Genomic DNA, 22,316 nt, shown 5'->3' with positions numbered 1-22,316 from the left:
TTCTCAAAACAATGTCTTATCAGTAGGATTTCTTTCAGAAACAGTCATCTCCTAATGCAAAAAGTAGTTGGATTTTAGGTACATAAAAACCATCCTGTCCCGCCAGCTGGTGAAGGTAGCATAGTTCTTCCATACACCCTTCAACTAGCTTCAGCAGGACGTGTGGAAGAGCAGGGTTGAGATATCTGCTTGGTAACATCCTAATGAAAACACCCCTCCTTTATTTCATAGCCACCTTGTTTCATGAAAAGAGGAGTTCCTTTTGTCCAAATCTACCTTCCTACAGGAAACCAAACTTCCTGAGTTTGTAGAGCTGAAGTTATAGGAACGGCAACTGTGAGACACCTGGATCTCCTGAAGCTGCAGAAGCAACATCTATGAGGCTGCAGGATCCACTTTCTCTTAGTGCCCTTTTCCAAGCAAATCCAAGACTGTTACTTTAAACGCTGCGCCTGTTAGTGTTATAAAATAGGCTAAAATGTGAAAAGCATTTCCTTTTGCAGTCCGCTGAGCCTCCTTTCTTCACAACTCCATCAGTCCTGCAATGTGCTAGCTTGGGCTTTTGTTTCTCAAGGGTTTGGTTTGGGTTGGCTTGGGTCTATTTTTCTTTCGTGTTTATTTGTTTGCTTGTTTGTTTTCGTTTCAGTTGTATAATCAAATGTTCCCTATTTAAAATCATAAGTTATGTAAAATTGTCTCTTGACTGCTATTCTTAGGACATAGTTATATAAACTATTTTCCTCTCCCTTGTTCTTCCTCCTCTCCCTCTTGACACACAAAATTCCCAGGAAAGCTAGGAAGTTCAGAGAGCCTGAACTTCCTTTGAGCTCTGCAGAATTGCTCACAGCGTACCTCTTTGGAAACCCATTTTCCAATTGCTACCATGGACGGACTAAATGGCACCAATGTTTTTATCTGGAATTCTTTCCACCTGGTGCCTTCTGTCACTGAGACAACATCGTTTTTTGCTCTCCTAGACCTTTACAGACATCCTCAAGTGTAAAAATGACAAAGCTTGGTATTTTCCTTCCTTCTTCATCAGCCTTTTGAAAAAGTAAATTCCTTAACAAGGGATAAACAAGTCTCAACAATTAAATTGGATGTAATTTTTTACATCTTTTTACTTGGCCTAGTTGAACTCTTTCCCAAAGTGAGGCTTGGTTTTTGTTTCTTTTAACAACAAAATATCCCACAGCTTTTCCTATCTGGGATCTGAAAACAGAGATTTTGAGAATCATGGAAAGTTTCATACTTTATTACAAATAAGTATAATTCACAGCAAAATAGGGTATGTGCTGAAACCAGGTGGGCTTTTGAAACTGCCCTATGTGCACAAATAGACAAAAAACTCTTCAGTAAACAACTTAGCGACATGCTGTTTATTCCACCTCTCTCTTTCTCTTTTCTTTGCTAACATGAGTCCGCAAAGATTCGTGAGTTCTCAAGTCCTAGCTTTTGGATGTCAGCATGGTTTGAAAGTCATGTGATTTCCTACTCAATCTTACCCTTCATCCATAGTGTCACAGTACTAGATTGCCAGCTAAAATAACAAAAAGAAACAGATTGCCTTGTGCCACCTCTTTTTCTAGTTCATACATAAGCTGCTGGCAGGGTATCCTTCCGTGCTCATAGCATGTTTGGTGGATTTGGGGCACATTCTTTGCTTTCTTTCTCCTCATTCATGTGACCCTTTTCCAGTGTTTCCAAATGAGTTCATGTCTTTTAAGTACAGAGGAAACCAACCCTTGTTGGTTAGGATGTGTATTGTTCTCTTGCTTAATTTTCTTTTAATTAGTCTTTGTTCTGTTTTGTTTGGTTGGTTTGTGGGTTTTTTTGTTGTTGTTTTTTTCTCCAAACGTATCTACAAAAAGCAAACATGTAACTTTCCGCCCTAAATACCTCTTTTGATGGAGCAAGATGTCATACTGAAACAGCGCCATGTATCTGTCCTCACAAGCACACCTGCATGCACATTAGAAAAGCTCTGTAGCGCTGCAACTGTATGCCAGATTTGCTATTTGCTCTTGTTTGCATGATAGTAATTCTAATATACTAATATGATATGGAAGTAATGGCACATCACCGTTCTCTCAACATATTGTATCACTGCTTTATCATATTAGGCTAATACACTGCGAGAGTTGATAGCACCTCTCCATGTCAAATCGGATCCACTTCTCTTGGCACTGAACCGATTGGACTCAAAGGTTGATAAACTTATCATTAGCGAATTGGCACGGCGGAGACTCAACTTCAGCCTCTTGCAAGACACCTAATGGCCTCCGTTCAGAAAGTCAATTCTTCTTGAATAACATTGGTGTTTATAAAAGAGACTAGACCTGTTAAAGCGTAGACAACCACATGCCTGGATATGAGGCCTCCAGGAAGGTGTCAAGGGCATGGCCACTCTTTTGAAGAATGCACCCTTTCCACAATGGGACTAGGCACAAGGTCAGATCCAGTCTACACGGAGCACATTTGCAGAAAATACTGCCCCGCATGGGAGAACGGAAGGGGAAGAGGGTCTTGACAGGGGAAGGGCTTTGATGTCACTCAGTTTTGTTCTGCAGACCTCGAGGAATTAAAGAGGGATTCGGCTGTGGTAACGCTAAAATCCTGTTGCTTTTACTGAACTGCAGTGAATCCATTCAGGCCAACCAGACAGATTGTGCCATTTAAGCGTCCTTCACTAACGTGAAGGATGCTACCTTACTGTATCATGCTAAACTAAGTGTATTCTGTCAAGTGAAGGTGTGCACAGACCTTTCAGAGACTTCTATTTCTCTAACGATTTGTAACGCATTACCAGAGGGTACACTGACACTGGTTTGGATGATGACGGAGAAGATACCTCACGCTGAGATTTCTTATGCTCTGCAGATAAACTCTTCAGTTCCTCTTTATCTTCTAGGAGTTAAACATGTGAGTGATGCTGCCTGGAGAAGCAGGCACAAAGTATTCTCTGTATAACACCCCGACTCCAGAGGGCTGTTTGGGGGCCAGTATTCGTCTGGATGTCACTCAAAGTAGATGCAGATATTGTATTTATCATTATGTTCTGAATCCCCTATGGGTTGATGTTTGCCTCTATCTCTGTGGTTAGAATGTGGATTTTCCTTAATATATTTGGCTAAGGGTGTATTGTAATAATGTTAATGCTAATTACTTGATATTTCATACTATCTTACGGGGAGATACTTTTAAAAATGTATTTTGAAATGTTTTCTTTCTGTTTGCTCAATGTATGGTATTGCATTATGTTAATACCAATAAAATTATATATATATATAGTTATATATATTTCCCTTTTATAAAGAAGTAAATTATGCTTTTTTGCCTCACAAATGAAATGTGCAGTGAATAAAATATATCATTCTGCCTTACAGCAGGTGACAAAGCTTATAATAGTTTTAATATTCTTTTTTGAAAAATAAAAAGTATAGTATGACATGAACTAGTTGGAAACTCATCAAAATGCATGTTGTGTTTCTGCTTAATGGGACTGTCACAAATCAGCCTAAGTATTTATTAATGTTGTTTTGGCATCTTTAATTTTTTCCAATCAAAAAACATACACTGTATTGCTATTATTGATTACAAAATTGTACTTTCATGATTTTGTGCCTGTTGGCCAAATAGACAAGCCCACTGAGTTTTTACGACTCTCTTGTCTGTAGGAATTGATTTTTAAATTTAATTCAGTGCTTTTTCCAATGCTTGGCAAAGGCAGAATTTATTTTTTATATAAGGTTGCCTTTGAAGTACCTGCCTCTGCCAGGGCTGATAAATCACGGCTAAGCACATAAAGGTTCTGCACCTGAAGGATGTAATGTATCATTAAAACTCTGCTGGAATGGCCTGAAACCTGAGCCAGTCCTTCACGTTCTGTCATTAAACTCCATAATTAGTTAGAGATGAAATGTTTTGGAAATGAATTAGAGAAGCAGAAGCAAAGATGTGAATCTAAAGTATCCTTTGGCTGCCATTCTGGGTTATGCTGATGGCTTGTTTGCAGCCTGTAGCCACAGGCAAGCATATATCTGCACTAACATGAATTAGATCGTCTTCAGCTTCCTCTTTCTTTTCCCCGTCCTTTCTAACATATTGTATTGAGTATCATTGTTTTGCAGAGGCATTCAAGAGGGCTGTAATTAGCAGTCCCTGGCATTTAATTGCATACCCATTTGTTAAATATTTTTCTGTATGCCTTAAAATAAAGTATAGAAAATGGCAGTAATGTTTCTTTAATGAAGGCATTTGATTTATTCATGAAGTCAGGATTTTTGAAAGTGTTATTTTGGGCTTAATAAAGGAAATAAGCCAGTAACTTCTCAGCTTTGCCATTGTCTGTAAGGGCTGATGGTCACTTCCTTCTTTTTCATTTCTTTTGTGCGCAAACGCGTTCTTCCTAATGGATGGGGAACAGGCTTTTCTTCTGTGATGGCTGTCATGCCCGTTTTGAGAGAAAGTTTATGTTAAGGTGCCTGTACGTTCACGAGTTCATTGGGCATTATAACACATGATGACATGAGTGATGACTGGAAGAGCCACATGGCATTGCATTTCTCTTGCCATTACTGAACATACAGCACTTGTTCTCAAAGGTACCGGGCAGGGACTGAACTCCTTTCAGTGCTTACAAACCGTGGCGGTGTGATGGGCATTCAGCAGCTGGTGGGGGTGCTTAAGATCTGGCAGTGTCGTGCCCTAAATAAATGTGTAAATCAGGGTGCAGATTCATTAGTCTGGGACCTAATCAGTGCAGCTATCGCAACGTTTGCAATTAATTATAAATCCCATAATAAATCTGAATATCTGAATAAATAAGACATCTTCTGGGATAACATCTTCCAAAGTATTTCGGGCCCCCTTCACAAGTGCCTCAGGAGCTGCTTCCCCAGCCGGCTGCCGTGCAATGCGGAGGTAGCCGAGCTGGCAGTTAGAAGACACTAGTTACTGCCCACACTGATTTACCACATTTCTTTCATGTTGAAATTGGGATTTATACTCCTGGGTGATGCGGATGCTTTTGAAAATTTCACTCAGTGTTAGATTTTCATCCAAATAAGCAAACCTGGGATGCAGCCTGAAGTAGAGTTCATTTTCTCAGTGGATATTGCTCACCAGGAACACTGCCCCTTCCGTTCAGGCTGGCTTTCGGGTACCAAGGCCATCAGCCGTGACAGGTATTGCCACTGAGCAAGCATGACTGTCGCTTGATTTTGAGCGGTGAGTAATGTTGCCGGGTCCATATCGCTTGTCACTTAACCTTTCAGAACTTCATATGCTGTAACAGCTTAGGTTTGTGAAAAAAATATTTTCCTGAAGGAGTAGTTGCTTCCATATATTGCTTGCGGGATAGATCCATAGGGACAGCCTCCTCCTGTTTAAAAGTCACAGCATCCCCAGAAGTATAGCAGTTTATCCACTCTGCTTCAGATCTGGCTTACCTCGTAAATACAAGAAGTTTTTCATTGTTTCTGAACTGAGGGGACTAAGGGGAAGAATACCACCAAAATGCAATTGCATTGTTTATTTCGCCTCAATATTGGTAGCTTGTGATAAAGTTGAACAGTGCTTATTGAATCTGTGGCAAAGAAAAATGTCAAGATACCCTCTTTCATTGTGTTAAAATTCTCCCAGTCAGTAAAATCTGTTCAGTGGATGACGGTTAAACTGATTTCTTCGTAGGCAACTTAATGAGCAGAGCGCTGTGACAAATACCAAAGGATGCAATTACAACACTGCTGCCACAAAGTTCTGCCACTGATCAGAGTTCTCTGTTACACTGAGTTATTTCAGCCTCATTCTTATGCCCTCTCTGAAATCACAGCCTACCAATATAACCTCATGAAACAGCAGGGCAGAGAGCACACGAGGAGTTTCTCCTGTTGCTCATTCGAGATGTGTAAGAGCTGTCAAGAGGCTGCACGAACAGAGTGAGTTAATTATTCCCTCTGTCTGTGTTTTCCCTTCCCACTAACATGTTGGCCCATTTGCCAGCACCTGTACTTCATTGCTAAGTGGATGCTGAAAGTGCCTGCAGGTTGGTGTCAGCACGACAGTGCAGGTCTGCAGGGAGGAACCTTGTGGCTCATGGTACTTTTTAAATGTTTCAGTTTTTTTCAAGCTGAGTTTGGCATCAGCCATTTTTAATAACCAATTCTATTTGCACAGAGAACTGAAGAGCAGTGTCTGGCGTGGGCTTGCAGCAAGGCCAGCCCAAGTGTTGTGCTTCAGCCCACAGAATGCCGTCTGTGGCCAGCGGTGGCTCATGAGGGCAAGGCTATGCCAAGGAACAGGCAGCCTTTCATTCATTCACCAGAGAGGTGACCTAAGGGAAGAAGAGAGATTCACGGGGATCTACAGATCCAAAAAGAACAGTGCCATAAATGTTTCACAAAAAGAACTAGACCTTCGATGCTGCAGCAATTGGTCAAGTATCTCTCAGGCCTTACAAAAGCTAGTGTCAGATCCTTTAAAAGTGATAGCAGTGTCTGACTGCTACTGATTAAGCTTGGCTGTGTGGAAATGGCCTGAAATACCTTCTAAAATCTGTCCTTTGGGAGGTGGGCTTTCCACTTGCCTGCACTGTTCACTTTATTGCAGGAAACCAGCGTGTGCTCGTGGAGGTGATAGGCAAACTCACTGCTCCAATGGGGAACACCAGCATAAAGCAGAGCTGGCTTGGGCTGGTGCCCTCAGCCATGGAGCTCTCCAGGAACCTCTTTGCCTGCAGGTTTACTTAATGGGAGAGGACAGAAGCCATGTACAGCTAGCTGGTAACCAAAAAGTACTGCCTCTTTCGAGGAAAAGATGGCATAAAATGTAAATTTAATACTAGTTTTCTGATCCTCCACTTCACTGAACACAAGTCTCAAAGCTTGATTTTAAGCGCTGCTTCTCCCTTTCTTGAACAAAGGTTTTGGGGAAAATCTTGTGCTTTCAGGTACATAGGTCAGTATTTTAATGGAGGACTGCATAAATCAGAAAAGGGCAGGCAAGGGGAAGGAGTAATAGAGAGAAAGGCTGCAAAGGCCAGGTGCTGCACATAAAGCCCATAGCTTTTCTTAAGCATTTCTTCAGCTTGCTTACTCTTTTCTTCACTCATAGAGAGCCCTCATTAATAGATTTACACACATAGATTTATATATATACACCTCTATCTATATATTCACTCACATGCCCTTTCAGGTCTTGATTTTGCCACAGTGTGGAGTTAGAGAAGACACAGGTTTGTCTGTGCTCTAGCAGGGAAATCAGCTCCTCGTGACTCAGAGCAGATGACTAGCAGCTGGCCTCCATGCAGACCTGACTTGCATCTCCTGCTGCCTCCTGCCACCTGCTCTGTGACATGCACAAACACTGTGATGTGGCTGCTGATGCTCTCCTAGCAGGAGCTTATCTCCCTTGTCACTGTGCTCCCCACAGTCATGATCAGGCCAAACTTGGTACACCACATGCAGTCTCCTTGTAAAACTCCATCTGCCAGTGGTTTCACCATTGTCTTTCTTTGATGATGTAGAGAGGGGGAAAGCAAATACCTGGCTTTGTCTGCCTGCCATCTACCCAAAGAGCATAATAAATGACTGTAATTCCTGTTTCTTTGCACCATAAGCATTTGGATATGTCTCCCTCTTGTGCAGTTTGGAATCTAGTGATTAACCTGAGCAGTAGCAAAGATTCATTTTGGCCAGGTACTGGGAAACCAGAAACAACTTCTCTGGAGGCTCTCTTGTCCCCCCTCCAATAGAGCTAACACTCACACACATTCTTTCTATCCTTTTGCTTTCTTGCCTTAAATGCAGGCGCATCCCTTCTAACTTCCCTGAAAAATGAACAAACAAACACAAAAAACAGGAACTTGTGCTTCAGCTTGAGATAGTAACAGGGCCTGGGACCACATCCCAGAGACCAGGAATAATCTTATAGTTTTGTTGGATTGCTTACTGGCAGCCCCAGAATGTCTCAGAAGGCTTCAAGCAGGTGTGAGAGGTGAAGTGAAAAGGTGTAACATTAAAACTAGAAGCAAATCCTGTTAGATTTTTAGGAGGAAATTAGCACATGGTTTATGATGTGATTAATGCTGTCTTCTAACAAACTTACCTCCTTAAGATCCTGGGGGAGCCAAGCTGAGCTGCTACCCATGCCAGAGCCAGCGAGTTCACCAAAAGGAATGAAAATGGGAGCATGGGTTTCAGTGGAGCTGGGGGATTTCAGCCTGTTTGCACATTGTTTGCTCACTGTCACAGACTTTGCAGCAGCTTTGCTTTCTCAGGATTTGCAGAGGGCGGTAATTTTGTTCAAATGCAGAGCTAATTGCAAGTAGAATGGTGGGTGGGCGTGCGTGCACAGAGTTGCACAGGGAAAAGCATGTCACTAAGCTGTGAAAGCAGCAAACAGCAAAGAGAATAGCAAAAAAAAAAAAAAAAAAAAAAAAAAAAACCCCAAAAATGGACAAAGCTGTTAGAGTAGGAACTGTGTCCCTCAGTTGGGATGCGGAGCCTGAAGATGATGGGAGGAGTCTGGATGGAGTTGGGAAGCACAGGCAAAGAACAGAGAGGCCTGCAAAGGAGAGCTACAGCCCTTGAAGAATCTGCCTTTGACAGCACAGCAGGTGACAAAGCTTGTGATGAATTGTGTTGTAGGATCCTTGCCTGGGCAGCTGTGTGCACTCGTAGCCCCAGCTGCAATCAATGGTTCTGATGGTACCTCACTGAAAGGGAGGTCCACAAGCTTTCAGTGGCTTGAGATTTTACAGGGAAAGCAAGGCACAAAAGTGCTGGAACCTCCACTGAAAATGTCAAGGTTACTCCATATAAAGCAGATTTGTTAGAAATATAAGCCCAGAGATTACCTGTGTCCAGATGCATTAAGCCAGATGGGTTGCAGCAGGGACTTTCTACACGTCCCTAATTCAGGATCATCTTCCTGAATCATTAGCCCACGCAGAACCATCACCTTTTGGTCCTCGTAAATACCTGCATTGATGGTTTCTCTGATCACTTTTCATTCAGGTGCCCGATGTTCCTATTTATTGCTCTTACTGGGTTTTTTTAGAGGGAAGTAATGGAAAGATGAACAGTCTAGTGGAGCAAAGAGGTGGTTACACAGATATCCTCATAGCTTTCAGGGCAGAGTCATTCTAAAAACAAAGAGCAAGGCACTAAAAATCCTATTAGTCTTTCCTGAATGCCACTAACCCAAACCATTCCTGACCTCGTTAGAGTTTCACCCACTCAGCCACAATCTGTAGTTTCCTCCCGAAGGAAATGTAAAAGCAGGTAAAAATATTCACGGCATTTTAAGAAGTGAAGACAATGTATAGGTTTTGAAACTATTCCATAGTGAAAAGCAGTTAAAAAAAAATAACAACACAGCATTTACTAGAGTGTAATAGTCCAATTAATAGACTAGAGCTGTTTTTCAGCTCCTGAATTTAATGCAAAAGGTTTTGCTTTCCACTGAAGACAGAGCATAAGTTTTGTTATTTCAGAACATAGTACCTGTGTATTATTGTAGTTGGAAGATGTGGTTCTGAATTTCGATCCTGTGTGCTGCAGAGTTTATGCAACTTCTTTTCTGCCTCAAGGTTACAGACTTGTTCAAGGCTTAGGTCAAGCAGGGTGCAAAAGTATCGTTTCAGAAAGAGACTCTCCTTTCTAGCAGTGCGTGGAACAACCATGTCCCTTTGTATTCAGAGAAGCGAGGTGGTTGGAGAGATATAGCCTATGGCTCAGCAGCCATGTCAGGGTGAATAACCACCTGCTGCACTGGCTGCTCTTCTGAGATCATCTGCAGATCACAGCAGGTCATGTTTCCTGCTTAAAGGTGGCATTCTCTGAGGCCTTATTTCCCCTTATGAGGAAAGCCCTGCTGTAGTAGCATATCACTTGCATAAATATACACCAAATTGAGGAAAAAAAAATAAATGGAAAAAGAAAAAACATCATTTTAAATCTCAGCTGTATGTCTAATCAAGTATTTCAATTCCTTTCTGGCATGAAGGGTTTCACCAACACCCACAGGAAATCAATCAAAGCCTTTAGCAGAAGGGTGAGGGAGGGGAGATTTGTCTCTAATCTCATTCCCGCCTACTGAGGGCCTACTCCAGCCACTGAGAGCAGCAGCATCGTCACTTTCAGTGTTCCTCTGGAAAAATTAAGTACTTGGCATGTGTTATTGTGACGCCCACTGCCATCACCCCAGCCGTGGGTGGACTGAGGCAGTCTCTTGCCCTGCTTCAGCTTCCCAAGCATCAGCAGCAGAGAGGCACTTAAAGGGACCTGTTCTCTGTCTAACCTGCTCTTGCCTTCACAGCAAATCCCATTCGTTCTTTTCCACACTGCCTGTAACTACAGCATGGTGGTGACAGAACCTGGGAGAAGGCAGCCCCAGAGGGTGGAGGAGAAGCATGGATGTGTTTTGGAGACCCTTCAGTCAGTGCTATGAGAAGGCAGCAAGGCTGCTGCTTAATCCTGCCCACATCATGTCCCTGTAGTTCCCTGCAGTGTGCTCCCATGAGATCTCAGAGCTGGTCCCCTTGCCCATTCACAGCCCTTCTGCTTAGCAGCAGACGTCAGGCCTGAGGAGAGGCATCCCAAGGAGCACCAGGCAGGGCAGGCCTCCAGGCTAGTGGGTGGCACAGGGAAGGAGGCCATCCCAGCCCCTGCAGGCTGACATTTACACCTACAGAAGCCGTGCTACTTCCCAGGTTCATTGAAGGTGCTTGTCACCCAGATGCAACCTTGGGTTTGAACCCAAACTTTGTCCTTGTCTGTGGTGGGGACCTTTCATGTTTTAGATAGCCAGGGGTTTTCAGTGGCAAGTCTGGACACGGTGGCCAGTTGCTGGTCCAGACTCCAGATAAACCTAGCAAATCAAATTAAAATGACATGGAAACAAAGCACTGGCTCGCTCCTTCAGCAGGCTTTCCCTGTACTAATCTCCAGAGGATACAACATGGTTATGCTGCTGGGGAAGAGACAAGATCTCTTTTTCTTTTCGTAAAAAATGATAAGAGAAAGAAAGAAGCAGACATAAAACATTCCCTTGTCAAATCTAGATGTCTTTTTTTTTTTTTTTTTTAATTTTAGAAAATCCCTCCCTTTCTGACTCTACCAGCTTCAGACTGGTAGACTACAGAGTTCAGAGACAACGGACAGAAATATCCCAAACATCAATTCGCTCATTGCTACAGGAAATTTTTAAGAAAGCATAAAAATGAAAACTGTGGAGAATTTCATCCGATCTGTCAAATGCTTTACCTATTAACACATCTGATGTGTTAATAAGAAAGATATCAACCAGACAGAGCTGCATCCCATTTCTGTTTTTCTTTACGTTCTTCTTGGCCATGCAGTGATAAACTCCAATATATATATCAACTGAGGGAACCCAACACCTTTGTCGGTAAAAGGCCTCTAACCCTTCTTCATGTCTATACATCTTTAAAAAAAAATAAAAAAATAAAAAATAAAAGCTTTAAAAGCATCCCCCCACCCCCCAAAAAAAGGGCAAATGAATAAAAAGATGGGGGACATATCAAGATTAATTGCTGGCTACAAAATTATTTGGCTGTGTAAAGATCTATATGACTACAAATACTTTTTTTGATGGGCTGTGGAGATCTTGGTTTCTAGAGTTCTTGCTTGAGCCTGAGAGGTGAGTAGTTGCTGTGCTGCATGCTATGGGCTTGAAAGGGAGGTTGTCTCAAGTCACTGCTGGTAAGCATGTATGTGTCTGCAGCAGTGGACGGCTGTTGTGTATATGGGATGTTGGTGAGTGGCAGCAGGGACAGAGCTGGCTGCTCCCCCAGGGCTGCCATGGCTTCCAATGGTCATCACTCTGCTCATCACGGCACTTCACTGGCACTTGGCAAGTTTCTACACAGTCATTAGTGTCTTTGGGAGGAAGTGGTGTATGAGAAATTGAAATGTTTTGATGCTTTGCAGATTAAGTATTTCAAATGCTTAGAGTAACATTTCATCCCCAACTTTTATTTGAATTTGTTTCTAAAGAAGAAAAATCTTTTTTTTTTTTTTAATTATTTTTTTCCTTTAAAATGCTCTCAACACTTGTCACAACAAGCATTAAGAAACCTATAATGCAACTTGCTGCACTGCTGGGCAGCATGCTCAGATATCCAGTCTGTAATCTTCTGTTAAAACCTCCAGGTAGTATCACGAGTAACAGCATTGTTGACTATTGAAAAACACTCTTAATATCAAAAGCACATGCCAAAAAAGGACTTTTATGGGAAGGAAAATGACATCTGATCCCAACAACAGTGTCATCAGCATCATCGGAAGGCACCACCAACATCATGATCTCAGGCCAAGATCAGGTCCCTGATCACCTTCTTCACTAGGACACTTCCAGTGCCTCCTTTTCTTGTTACTATTAAATTACCAGTATATTTAAATGCAATATTAGACTATGGGATTTTTGACAGTACGGCACTGCAAGATTACTGCACCTTGCACTGCTGCTTCTTTCTGTGTGGGTCAAGACTTTACATTCTTAAATGCCTTTCACTTGAAGGCAATAGTTAGTGAAGGGGAAGCAGCACTTTTTTCAAGTTTAGCAGATTTGAAATATTTTCCTTATGATCTGTTATACCTGTTAACCATCTTGCAGAGGGTTTGGGTAGACTGTCATATAACTGTGTTAATGATCCACTGTTTTTTTCTCTGTTTTTTTCCTTTTTTATTTTTTTCCTCCTCTCCTTCTCATTACAGTTGAAACTACAGAAGAAATAGCAGCAGATTCCTTGCAAGACCTCTACAGAGCCCTGGAGCAGGCCAGCCTTTCTCCTTTAGGAGACCGCCGGATTTCCACTAAGCTGGAGTATAGAAAATCTTTTATAAAGAGATGTAGCGATCCAGTAGTTAATGAAAAACTGCACCAGCTGCGAATTCTGAAAAGCACTTTAAAGGTGAGATAACAGGGAGGAAAATCCTGCCCTAAGGTCGGATCTGACAGTACTGTATTCAGAGATTAATTGTGTGTGGCTGGAGCTCAGGTTGAATGTGATCTGTGAAATGTGCAAGGAAGGTATGTGTAACCACTGTTCTTGAAGCAGAGAAAATTGTGCCTTGGGAGAGGAGTCAAAGGGAGGAGGTTGTTTTTATTTGTGCCCAGGTAAAATCTCAGCTCCTCCTCTAGCTAGCTAGCATGACATCATTTGACACCAAATTAACGGAGGAGACCTTAACCACCTTTTTTTGTCCCTGAAAACTTTCATTTATAAAAATGCATTTACTCCAGAATTGCCAAGGTCTGCAGTGAAGCACAGTCAGCCTTTTGGAATGATGCGGTACCTTTTAAAACAGTTTATTATTTTCTGATTACTGAGTTTGTCTGGGAATGAACTGTGTGCTTGGTTTCTGCATAGACTGGTAGGATCATTGTGTTTAATCAGTAGGATTGATTAAATAAATAGATAGTAGTAATGATGGATTTGAAGATTTTTATCTTTATTGTAAGTGCGGTGCAGCTAATTTGACCTCCCTGTCAGCTTCTTTATTTGTTACAGCAGTTTCAAATCTGTGTTGTTAGAGATTTCAGCAAACAATGTGCTGGATTTCCCCAGGGTCTCTGTTAACTGTATTAAATTACTACATTTTAAGTCACTAGATAATTGTGCAGTGGATTTTGTAACAGCTTTTATCAAAGAGAGTTTTATCAGCATTAATTAATTTCGTTTTCCATCACCTAGAGAAGCATTTAAGCAATATTATTTTCATGCTGTGAGACTCCAGCCCTGAAGAAAATCTTTCTTATGCTTAACTTTTCGCACTGTATCATCTCATTGAAGGCGACTGAAAGAACCAGGATATGTGAGTCTTTGCTAGATTGTAGACTGATAGAAAAAGTCAAGGTGCCCAGGCTTTCCATGTAATTTTTACATGAGAAACTGAAGCAAAATCATAGCCATCTCAGATATGCAGAGCAGGCAGGAGGTTCACACAGAATCTATGCTCTTGCACCTTGGTGGAATCACTCATACCAACAGTATGTAAGAGTGTTGATCTGAAATATAAAAAATAACACATTTCTTGATACTTGCAGGAATTACACAGCCTTGCTGCTGTTCCATATCAGCAGCTTATCACCGTGCTTAATTGCCTTTCTTGTTAGCATTTATTGATACCTGAGTTACATTATGCCAATGGTTTTCTACAAATGGTTTCCCCCCCAAGGGTCTTCCAAAAACAGCTCATCCCTTTAACCCAGCAGATGCCTGTTTTCATGCTTCTCTATATCTTCTTTCTTTTAGACCAAGCAAACATAATTTGTTTATTCTCTTTCCATGAGACATATTTTCTGAACTAGTCACCAAATCTTGTTTGGACCAGAATGACATAAATAATTGACAGTGCAATGCCAGCAAGTATCAAAGACAGATTATTGCTGTTTCTTGCATATGGCAACAGTGCAATGTGGCGTGCGCCTGTTTTGCAGTGGCATCATGGTAACTCATTAATTGTTTCTAGCTCCATCCTAGCTCACCTCTGCTATTGTACTGGCAGTAGTATTTATCAGGAGCTACTGCTGTTAGCTAATCAATTGTTCCCCCTTTTTATCAATGCCATTGAGTTCTCCTTCCTGAATATGTTCACTTGCACTTGCCCATTGGATTTGGTGTTCTGAATTCTCCTTTAATTCATTCAAATGATTAGTAATCTGTACAGCCCTCTAAATTGGTTCTAGCTCTTACCACCCATAGGCTGTCTGTTCCATCAGCAATGAAAAGGCCCGTCTGCTCTTTTTGTCCTGACATAGCCACAAAACCATTCTCCTCAACAAGTATGAGCCACCTGACTGGCAGCGCTGGGTTGTGTGTACAGGTCACAACCTGCAAGAAGCACATTATGGTAGTTCATGCAAATATATGGTGACTGAGAGACTCCAAAGGTTCTCTTCCTCTGGTTAGCCGCAGCTGTATGATTGTCCCTGAAATTTACTATTCTACCATATAGCATTAATTAGCTACTGATTGCAAAGCATGAAAAATACCTTTAAACATACTGCTTGTTGGTGACATCTCTGACCCTTCTGATAACTATTCCACCAATGTGGGCTGACATTGCCAAATACTTCCCTTAACATGCTCCCTAGACAGGTTTATCACACTTGTGGTATAAACATGGCAAATGTCAGTTAGAAGTGAGGTCTATGAAACCCATCTGGCATGGAGGATAGAGGAGAAGTCGCTGGTGACCAGACCACTTCTCCACAGAGGAGAAGTGCTGGAGCTTGCCTGTTACATGTTCTTTCAGGCTCAAGGCTGGTGCATCTGTCTTCCACCGCTAATAAAAACAGTGAGCAGTTGTGTGTGTATCTGAGGCTTGCTCTGACCCGTGTTGGCTGCTTGTCATCTCTCAATAAGCTAATCACCAGCCAGTGATTAGGATACAGCCACATCCCCTGCCTCCATGACAAGTGGGGAGGTGCCAACATCTGTGTTAGATTTTACCCGTTCCTGCATTCTGCTTGCCACCACCATGGTAGGAGGAGGTAGCAGCCAACCACCCCAGAGCATGCACTGGATTGCTGGTGAGGGCATTACCAAGCTGAAGGCTCCTAGCACAGGCATCTTCTCAGGTGTCCCCATGACAGGCCCTGTAAAAAAGGCTTAGCTCTGCTGGCGGGCGAGGGGCCATCTGTCTGCATCCCACGCACAAACGCGGCATTTCTCATGCTGATCAAGAAGAGCAAACAGATGGCCCTTGGCAGCATAAAACTGATCCTGAAAATTGAAGCAGCTAGTAGTAAACAGCGCAGAGCTTTTTTTTTTTTTTTTTTTTTTTTGCAGGAGCTGAACAAGGGGTGAGAGGGGAATAGGGACCATTTCTGAGGGTGTGGGGCAAGGTGAGGAGTGCCCAGTCCTGCAGGGTGATGAGTGACATCAGGGGAAGAGGCTGCCATGTGTCAGCAGTATCACAGCAGTTGGATGGCTGCCCTGTTTCCCAGACCTCTGTGGTGTCCTTGCTCCCATCCTACCCATGCTGTTTGCTCATTGCCCGCACTGACTCTACTTGTCTCTCTTCTCCCACAGGCCAGGGAAGGAGAAGTAGCCATTATAGACAAGGTTCTGGATAATCCAGGTTTGACGTCTAGAGACTTTCAAGAATGGAAACAAATATACCTTGACATCTTTTTGGACATCTGTCACAACAGCACCCCGAGGGGCTCTGTTAATGGCTCATCTGAGGTCGACACGCTTCTAGCTTCCTTAGCGCACACGCACTCCTACATTGAAACGCATGTATAAGGGGCCGTCTTCTACTCCATTTGCTACACTCCAGGCCTTGACAAAAGTGCATAAATTAGGTTTTCTAACAATATGTGGGACTTCTAGTAATTTATCTTTTAATGTCACTCAGCCGTGTGAAGTACGCCTTCAGTGGTCAATGATACCATGTCTTTAATGAGGATTTGTGTGTTTTATACACTACCGATGCTCCACTTGTGTTTACCTTCTGTGAAATAAAGAACATGATCTTTAACTATTAGATAGAAGTATTTTAAAACATTCTTGGAAGACTGTGGCCTTCACAGAGGAAGTTCTGCAGGCTAAAGGTTTTGTTATTGAAGGTTGCTTTTACAATGATATTTTTTATTACATAATTCCAGTATTGTATTGCATTTTTGGAGTGCAGGTACTATTTTGGTGGCAGGGGAATAAAAGAAAAATTATATTTAATGAGAAACTCTAGGAGTTTTCTTACATAACAGGGAAAAAGCATAATGCAGTGACTGTGTTTCCATTTTGTTGAACACAGAAGGTTGAAAATCAGCCCACAATAATGACTAATGTGAATTTAAGTATTAAACATTTAGGTTTTATTTCCTTGTACTTTTAAAAATCCTGTTGCTAAGGTTTACCATCAGTGCAAAGGGATACTGGTCTGTATTCTAATTAAGACAAAATTAGGTGTTATTTGTCTCTTAATCACATTTGGTTGATTTAATTTTTTAAACAAATGTTAGTCATGGTACTGTCACTTATGCTGCTTTTGTACTGAAGGGATCAAATTTTGCAAAAGAGAAAAAGTAGACTTTGAACATCTTTGATAAAGGCATTTCTATTGCCCAGAAAAGCAGCAGCGGAAAAGGTTCCCAACAAAATGCTCCCAACCTGAGAGGCTTTGAAAATTCCCGCAATAGAAAAGGAATGAATACATTTTTTCAAGTACTCTGTGTTTTTTGAGCTGTGAAATTTTGCTGTATTGTACTCAGAGGAAAAGTATGATAGGAACAGAGCTAAGCACAGAACCTGAAAACAACTGAGAGCTCAGAAAGTCTCTGCTCTGCCTCTGAATGTCTCTGGGTTCTGCTGAGTTCACAAGCCAACAGAAGGGTTTGAAACTTCCCTGAGAGTCGAGATGTGCTGCGGAGTGCACAGTGAATATAAGCAGAAATATCTCCTTAGATTTAGGCACCTGTCTGGAATAGGGAAGCAAGAGGTTAAATATCATCTATTTACTCTTTTTACTCTTCATGGTCTTGTTTTCAAAAAGTGATCAGGGCATGATAAAGCATTTGTGCTGCTTTTCAGTGTTTTGCTGCATAAGTTGGGACTCGAGACACAGCTTAATAATGCTCATGCAAGAGGACGCAGCCTCCTTTATTCTTTCTACAGTGAGTTGTGCGTTTAGCCAACTTTAGTCTGTTGCCTGTACAGCTCAGTGAATGTACTTTAAACTTCATGGGCTCTGGTATTTCCTGGCAGTTATATCCATGACGAGACGAAGGAAAGAACAGTCAGATTTATTTATTTGTTCTCTCTCTCTCTTTCTTTCTTTCTGGTTACTTTATTTGCATTTATTCCTTTATCTTTCTCTCTTTCCTCCTTGTTACCCTATTGCATTCAGATTGCAAATGTTTTGCAGATTTTGCACAATTGTACAGAAGAGTGGCCTTTCTGTAGCCCATTTTCAGTAATCCTAGATATTCGAGTCAATATGGATCATATATTAATGACATTTGTATAGAATTCTGGATCCAGTGTAATATTTGTACCATTTAGAAGAATATTGTTTGTATAAACTGAACATTTATTTACTGCATGTACTGACTTGTATATTAAATTTGTGAGGTTTTTGTACATTTCTCTTAAAAAATGCTTGACTTGAAATGGGTTGTGCTATTGTTCCAGGCATTTAGATTCTCTTGCTACTGTTTTACCGGACCAAAAGTAAATATATTCATATAAAACCTCTTTATATCTGATGGATGTATATGCACATTGTGTAGTTGATTCCTTGTCAAAACCAAGGCAGTTCAGAAGACTTAGATCTGTTGCTATGCAACAGCTATTCTGCCTGCACTTTACATTAGTAAAGTCAGCTTGATTGCTTTAAAGGTGAAAATTAAACATTGCAGTTTTTTAAGCTAGTCTAGTGACAAAGAACATGTGTCCTATCCATTGTGCTGCCTTCTTTTAAGACTATTAAATGTTCTTCTATATATATTTTTATTGTATTAACTCTCAACCTAGGAAGGGAACATTGTAAAATGAAGTACAATAAATTTAGCTTTTAAATGAACATCTCTGATTCGAGTTTCAGTTTAAAGCACACAAAAACAGTGGCATCTAACTACTTTACACACGTTTCACAGATCAGCGTGCCTTCAAGTCCCTCAGCAATTGGGCAGTGTCTGCAAACTCAGCCAGCATGGCCAAAAAGAAGTAGGACCATTGCTGGTCGGTTTGTAGGCTGTAGGCAGACTCAGAATGAAGTCTGCTGAAAGCCTTCTGTTGCGTTCCTTCCCTTTGCACTCTTTGGTGAAAGTAAACCTGTTTGTCAGGTTCTCTCACATTCAGTAATTAACAATTTTACCATTATGATCAGGTATGATAAAGCAATGTATGCTGTTGAGGTAAGTATCAGGGCATTAGGTACAGCAACTTCTGAAACATGTGTCATAGGGTCTTGCAGTACGTACATCAATTCAGCTCTGACCATCTAAACTAACAAGGCTTGGATACATGAGAAATGTACTGTACCAGTAGTGTTTCTTCAAAATAATACAAAATAATCATCTGAAAGGCATGCTACAACAAAGGCTGTTCAGAGAGAAATGGCTTCTATGAAACAAGCACTGTTTTAGCATATGGCCATAACTGAGGCTACATTTAAAAAAAATCCACACTTTCTGTCCAGTAATTTCATGCTGTTTAGCTAAGGCACTCCTGCCTAGTATGTAGCATATCAAATAATACCTTTCCTTGGCACTACTTGTTATTAGTTCTTACAGGCATCAATTTCCTCATCTTTATACATCTCACTTTCACTTTCCTTAGCCATACCATAGCAATTCAATAGCACTTACCGACTGGGAAAATTACCTCTGATTAAGAAAACAGAAATGGAGGATTATATTTTTTAACCTTAGAAAAAAATCTGTCTTGCAACAACTCTTAATTGTTGTCTAGGTATTACTCTTCAAAAAAAGTCAAGGATTATGATTCTAGCTCCTCTCCTCCACATGTGCTACTTGCTACATCTTTCCACAGTGAGGTTGGCTCCCAGATCTACAAATTGCTGCACCTTTTCCCAGGCTGCAGCCAGTTTTCCTTGCCTGTTTCTACCCAGTGTCTTGCCTATCACCACAGAACCTCAACACTGTCACATCCAGTGCCATCACAATTTTCTTCTTCTCCAGAGCTGCCCCAGTGGCTCATCTCCCAGGCCTCCCATTCCACGATGCCTTGGCTCAGCAGTTTGGCAGCTTCTTTTGCAGGGTGTCGCTACCCTGTTCCTCGGCCATCTCTGACAGCTGTAGCACTGCACACTGCAGCCCACACCAGGGCAGGGGGGCTTTGCAAATCTCCTCCCAGCTATCGTTGTCAATGTCGTAGCCAACCACATCTTGTGTGGGGACTTCCCGCGAGTCTTGCCATTTCTTTCCCCCAATGAGAAGAGCTGTTTCCTCTACTACCACCAGACCATAGCAAAATCGGTCATAGATCAGTGGCCTCAAACGAGTCCATTGGTTTTGATCAGGATCATATCTTTCTATTTCAGAGAATGGTTCATATAAACCTAAAAATGTGAATATGGCTTCTCTGATTGTCGCCATTTGATGCCCAAACCGAGCAATGCTCATGGGGGCTTGTTTCATCCATTGCCCTTCAAGCGAGCTCAGAGAATATAAGTCCTTGCTCGTGCTGGCTGGTTCTGCATATTTGCCACCTGAGATATATATAGTATTCTTGCAAGTGGCACTGGCATGACCATGTATCTTGCATGGCAATTCCCTGGCCTTCGTCCATCTGTCCCTGCTGATGTTGTAGACTTCTACAGATGAATGCAGACACCCATTCTCACCCCGTCCACCAATGGCAAAAATATTGTTGTTTAAGACACAACAAGAAAATTGGCATCTCTTTTCCAACATGCCTGTGATTTGGGTCCATGTGTTAAACCTCGGATCGTAGCGATGGACCTTGTTCGTAACCAATAAGATCTTGTCACTGTTAGGGTCGCCTGGAGTGCCACCCTCTACTTCTCCCCCCAAGACGTAGAGGAAGTTCCCCACCACACACACACTGTGGTTCTGCACCCCATCACACACCTGTGTGAGAGCTTTCCATTTGTGGTTGTAAACATCGAAAGCCACCACTTCAGTGATGAGACCCTCACTTACTGTCCCTCCCCCCAGCAGAATGATCCGAGTTTTCTGGTTCCTCAGTGTGGTGGACTTATCTTGCAGGATTGGCTGTCTGAAAACTGATGTATGGTAGTTTATTGCTTTAATGATCAGGCATTTGATACTTGCAGTGAGGGGCACTTCTGACTGCGTGTAAATTTTCCTCAGGTCTTCCACTGGGATGAGACCATATCTTATGTGCTCCAAAAGGCTGCTTCCATGAATAGACCTGGATTTATCCTGCTTCAGCCACAGCAGCAGAAGATCCAGCAACCTAGTTTCTTTCACCATAGGGAGATCTGGTGATTCTACCACCGCTAGCAAAGTTCTGAAATTCAGCTCAAGCAGTCCTGCCAAATCCAAGTCCAGCAGCTTCCAGAGGTTGTTGACAATGTATTTTTCTGCTGCAGCTAGGGCGTCTGGCAGGTAGAACCTCCTGGCAACATTGGCAGAGAAGCAGCAGTTCTCCAAGGAGAGGTTGTTAACCAAGTACTGATTGCACAAGCCAATGGCATCAGTCACTTGCAAGTAGCTCGCAGCTTCCAAGGTCTCCTCCAGGCTTTCAAAGGAAAGAGGCAGCAAGGAAGTGTAAATGAAATCCAGGATGTGCTGGAGACCAGTGGGTGAGACAACTTGTAGCTGAATCACACTGGCTTTAGATTCTTGTGTGTAACTTTTGAACATGGCTCGGAAATAGTCACTGGAACATGCCAACAAAGACTTGTGTGCAGGAAACTCATTTTCCTTCACTTTCAGCAAAATATCACACAGAAAGCCCTCTGATCTCAGGGTCTGATACTGAGAGAGCACGGTGGTGCAGTGCGCTTTGCAGTAGGACAGGAAGTAGCTCATTGTAGGTAATGCAATGCTTTCTGCTTGACTAAGTTACTGCAGTAAAAATGCAATTAGACAACGAAACAGATGCCTTAATCAACAGCCATTGTATGAATGCCCACCAGACCTCCAGCTGCTAGAGAAAAACCCAACCAAAAAAAAAAAAAAACAACCCACAGTCTCTCGCCTGGCATAGGGGAAGAGTTAGTAGATTTGTAGCGAATTCAATGCATTCCTTTATAGAAAAAACTGCTGAATATCATAACAGCTGTAATAAGATGCTTACTTTTCTCGCCTCCGTTGCTTGTGTAGGGATGAATGAATGGTCCACGGCTGTGCTGAGCACTTGTTTGGCTGGCCATCAGGTGACAGATGAGGGAGCTAGATGACAATCCCAACAAGTGGCACTTTGTGTCTGCTCAGCCGTCGCCCTCGGCCTTCTTTGCTCCTCAGGCAGCTCAAGTAATAGATCCTCGCTGCCTGCCAGCGCATGGCTTGGGGCAGAAGCAGATGTTTTATCCTCTCCTGTGTATGTTTCAGACTCCAGTAAGTTCAGACCACACCACACCCAGGACAGCAGCCCCTTTCTGTCCTCTTTTCACGCTCTCTCAGCTGAAGATCAGGTCAGCACCCGGGGATTATTTCGTGAAGGTTTCCTAAGACAATAAATCTCTGCCTGGGAGGCGCTGAGACAACCAAAATATCTCGGTTGGTCACTGGGCCAATCCAGCCCAGTGCATATCTGGGCCCCGCGGCTCACATGACTCAGGCAGGGCTCACAGCTACCAGAATAGCTGTGGGTGCCCGGCCCCCCCCCT

The 22,316-nt window shown here is 42.3% G+C and overlaps 2 protein-coding genes across 11 annotated transcripts in view; one reads left to right on the top strand and one right to left on the bottom strand.

Annotated features, from left to right (window-relative positions):
• The window catches only part of CNKSR2 (connector enhancer of kinase suppressor of Ras 2), a 205,897-nt gene extending 187,340 nt beyond the window's left edge, over positions 1-18,557 (top strand). For 4 of the 10 annotated variants that reach the window (XM_004934666.5, XM_040670225.2, XM_004934665.5 and 1 more), the window contains 2 exons: positions 12,741-12,937; positions 16,064-18,557. In XM_004934666.5, the coding sequence (XP_004934723.2) occupies positions 12,741-12,937; positions 16,064-16,279 (413 nt within the window). In that variant the 3' untranslated portion in view covers positions 16,280-18,557. Of the gene's footprint in view, positions 1-231 lie in introns of all 10 variants that reach the window. The other 6 variants (XR_005849332.2, XM_040670281.2, XM_004934668.5 and 3 more) reach the window with 4 other exon arrangements.
• On the bottom strand, positions 16,829-22,205 carry KLHL34 (kelch like family member 34). The gene has a single exon (XM_004934669.5). It carries the CDS (start codon positions 21,514-21,516, stop codon positions 19,729-19,731), a length of 1,788 nt encoding a protein of 595 aa, XP_004934726.1. The 5' UTR covers positions 21,517-22,205; the 3' UTR covers positions 16,829-19,728.
• Between the last annotated feature and the right edge of the window lie 111 nt (positions 22,206-22,316).

This window comes from Gallus gallus, chromosome 1 (assembly GCF_016699485.2).
Source record: "Gallus gallus isolate bGalGal1 chromosome 1, bGalGal1.mat.broiler.GRCg7b, whole genome shotgun sequence".
In the NCBI taxonomy this organism is placed as follows: domain Eukaryota; kingdom Metazoa; phylum Chordata; class Aves; order Galliformes; family Phasianidae; genus Gallus; species Gallus gallus.
The sequence above is the reverse complement of the archived record's forward strand: the minus strand, read 5'-3'. Positions and strand labels throughout refer to the sequence as shown.

Bases quoted from the DNA above. Each gene is read 5' to 3' on its own strand.
- KLHL34 (XM_004934669.5), bottom strand. From the start codon at position 21,516: ATGAGCTACTTCCTGTCCTACTGCAAAGCGCACTGCACCACCGTGCTC.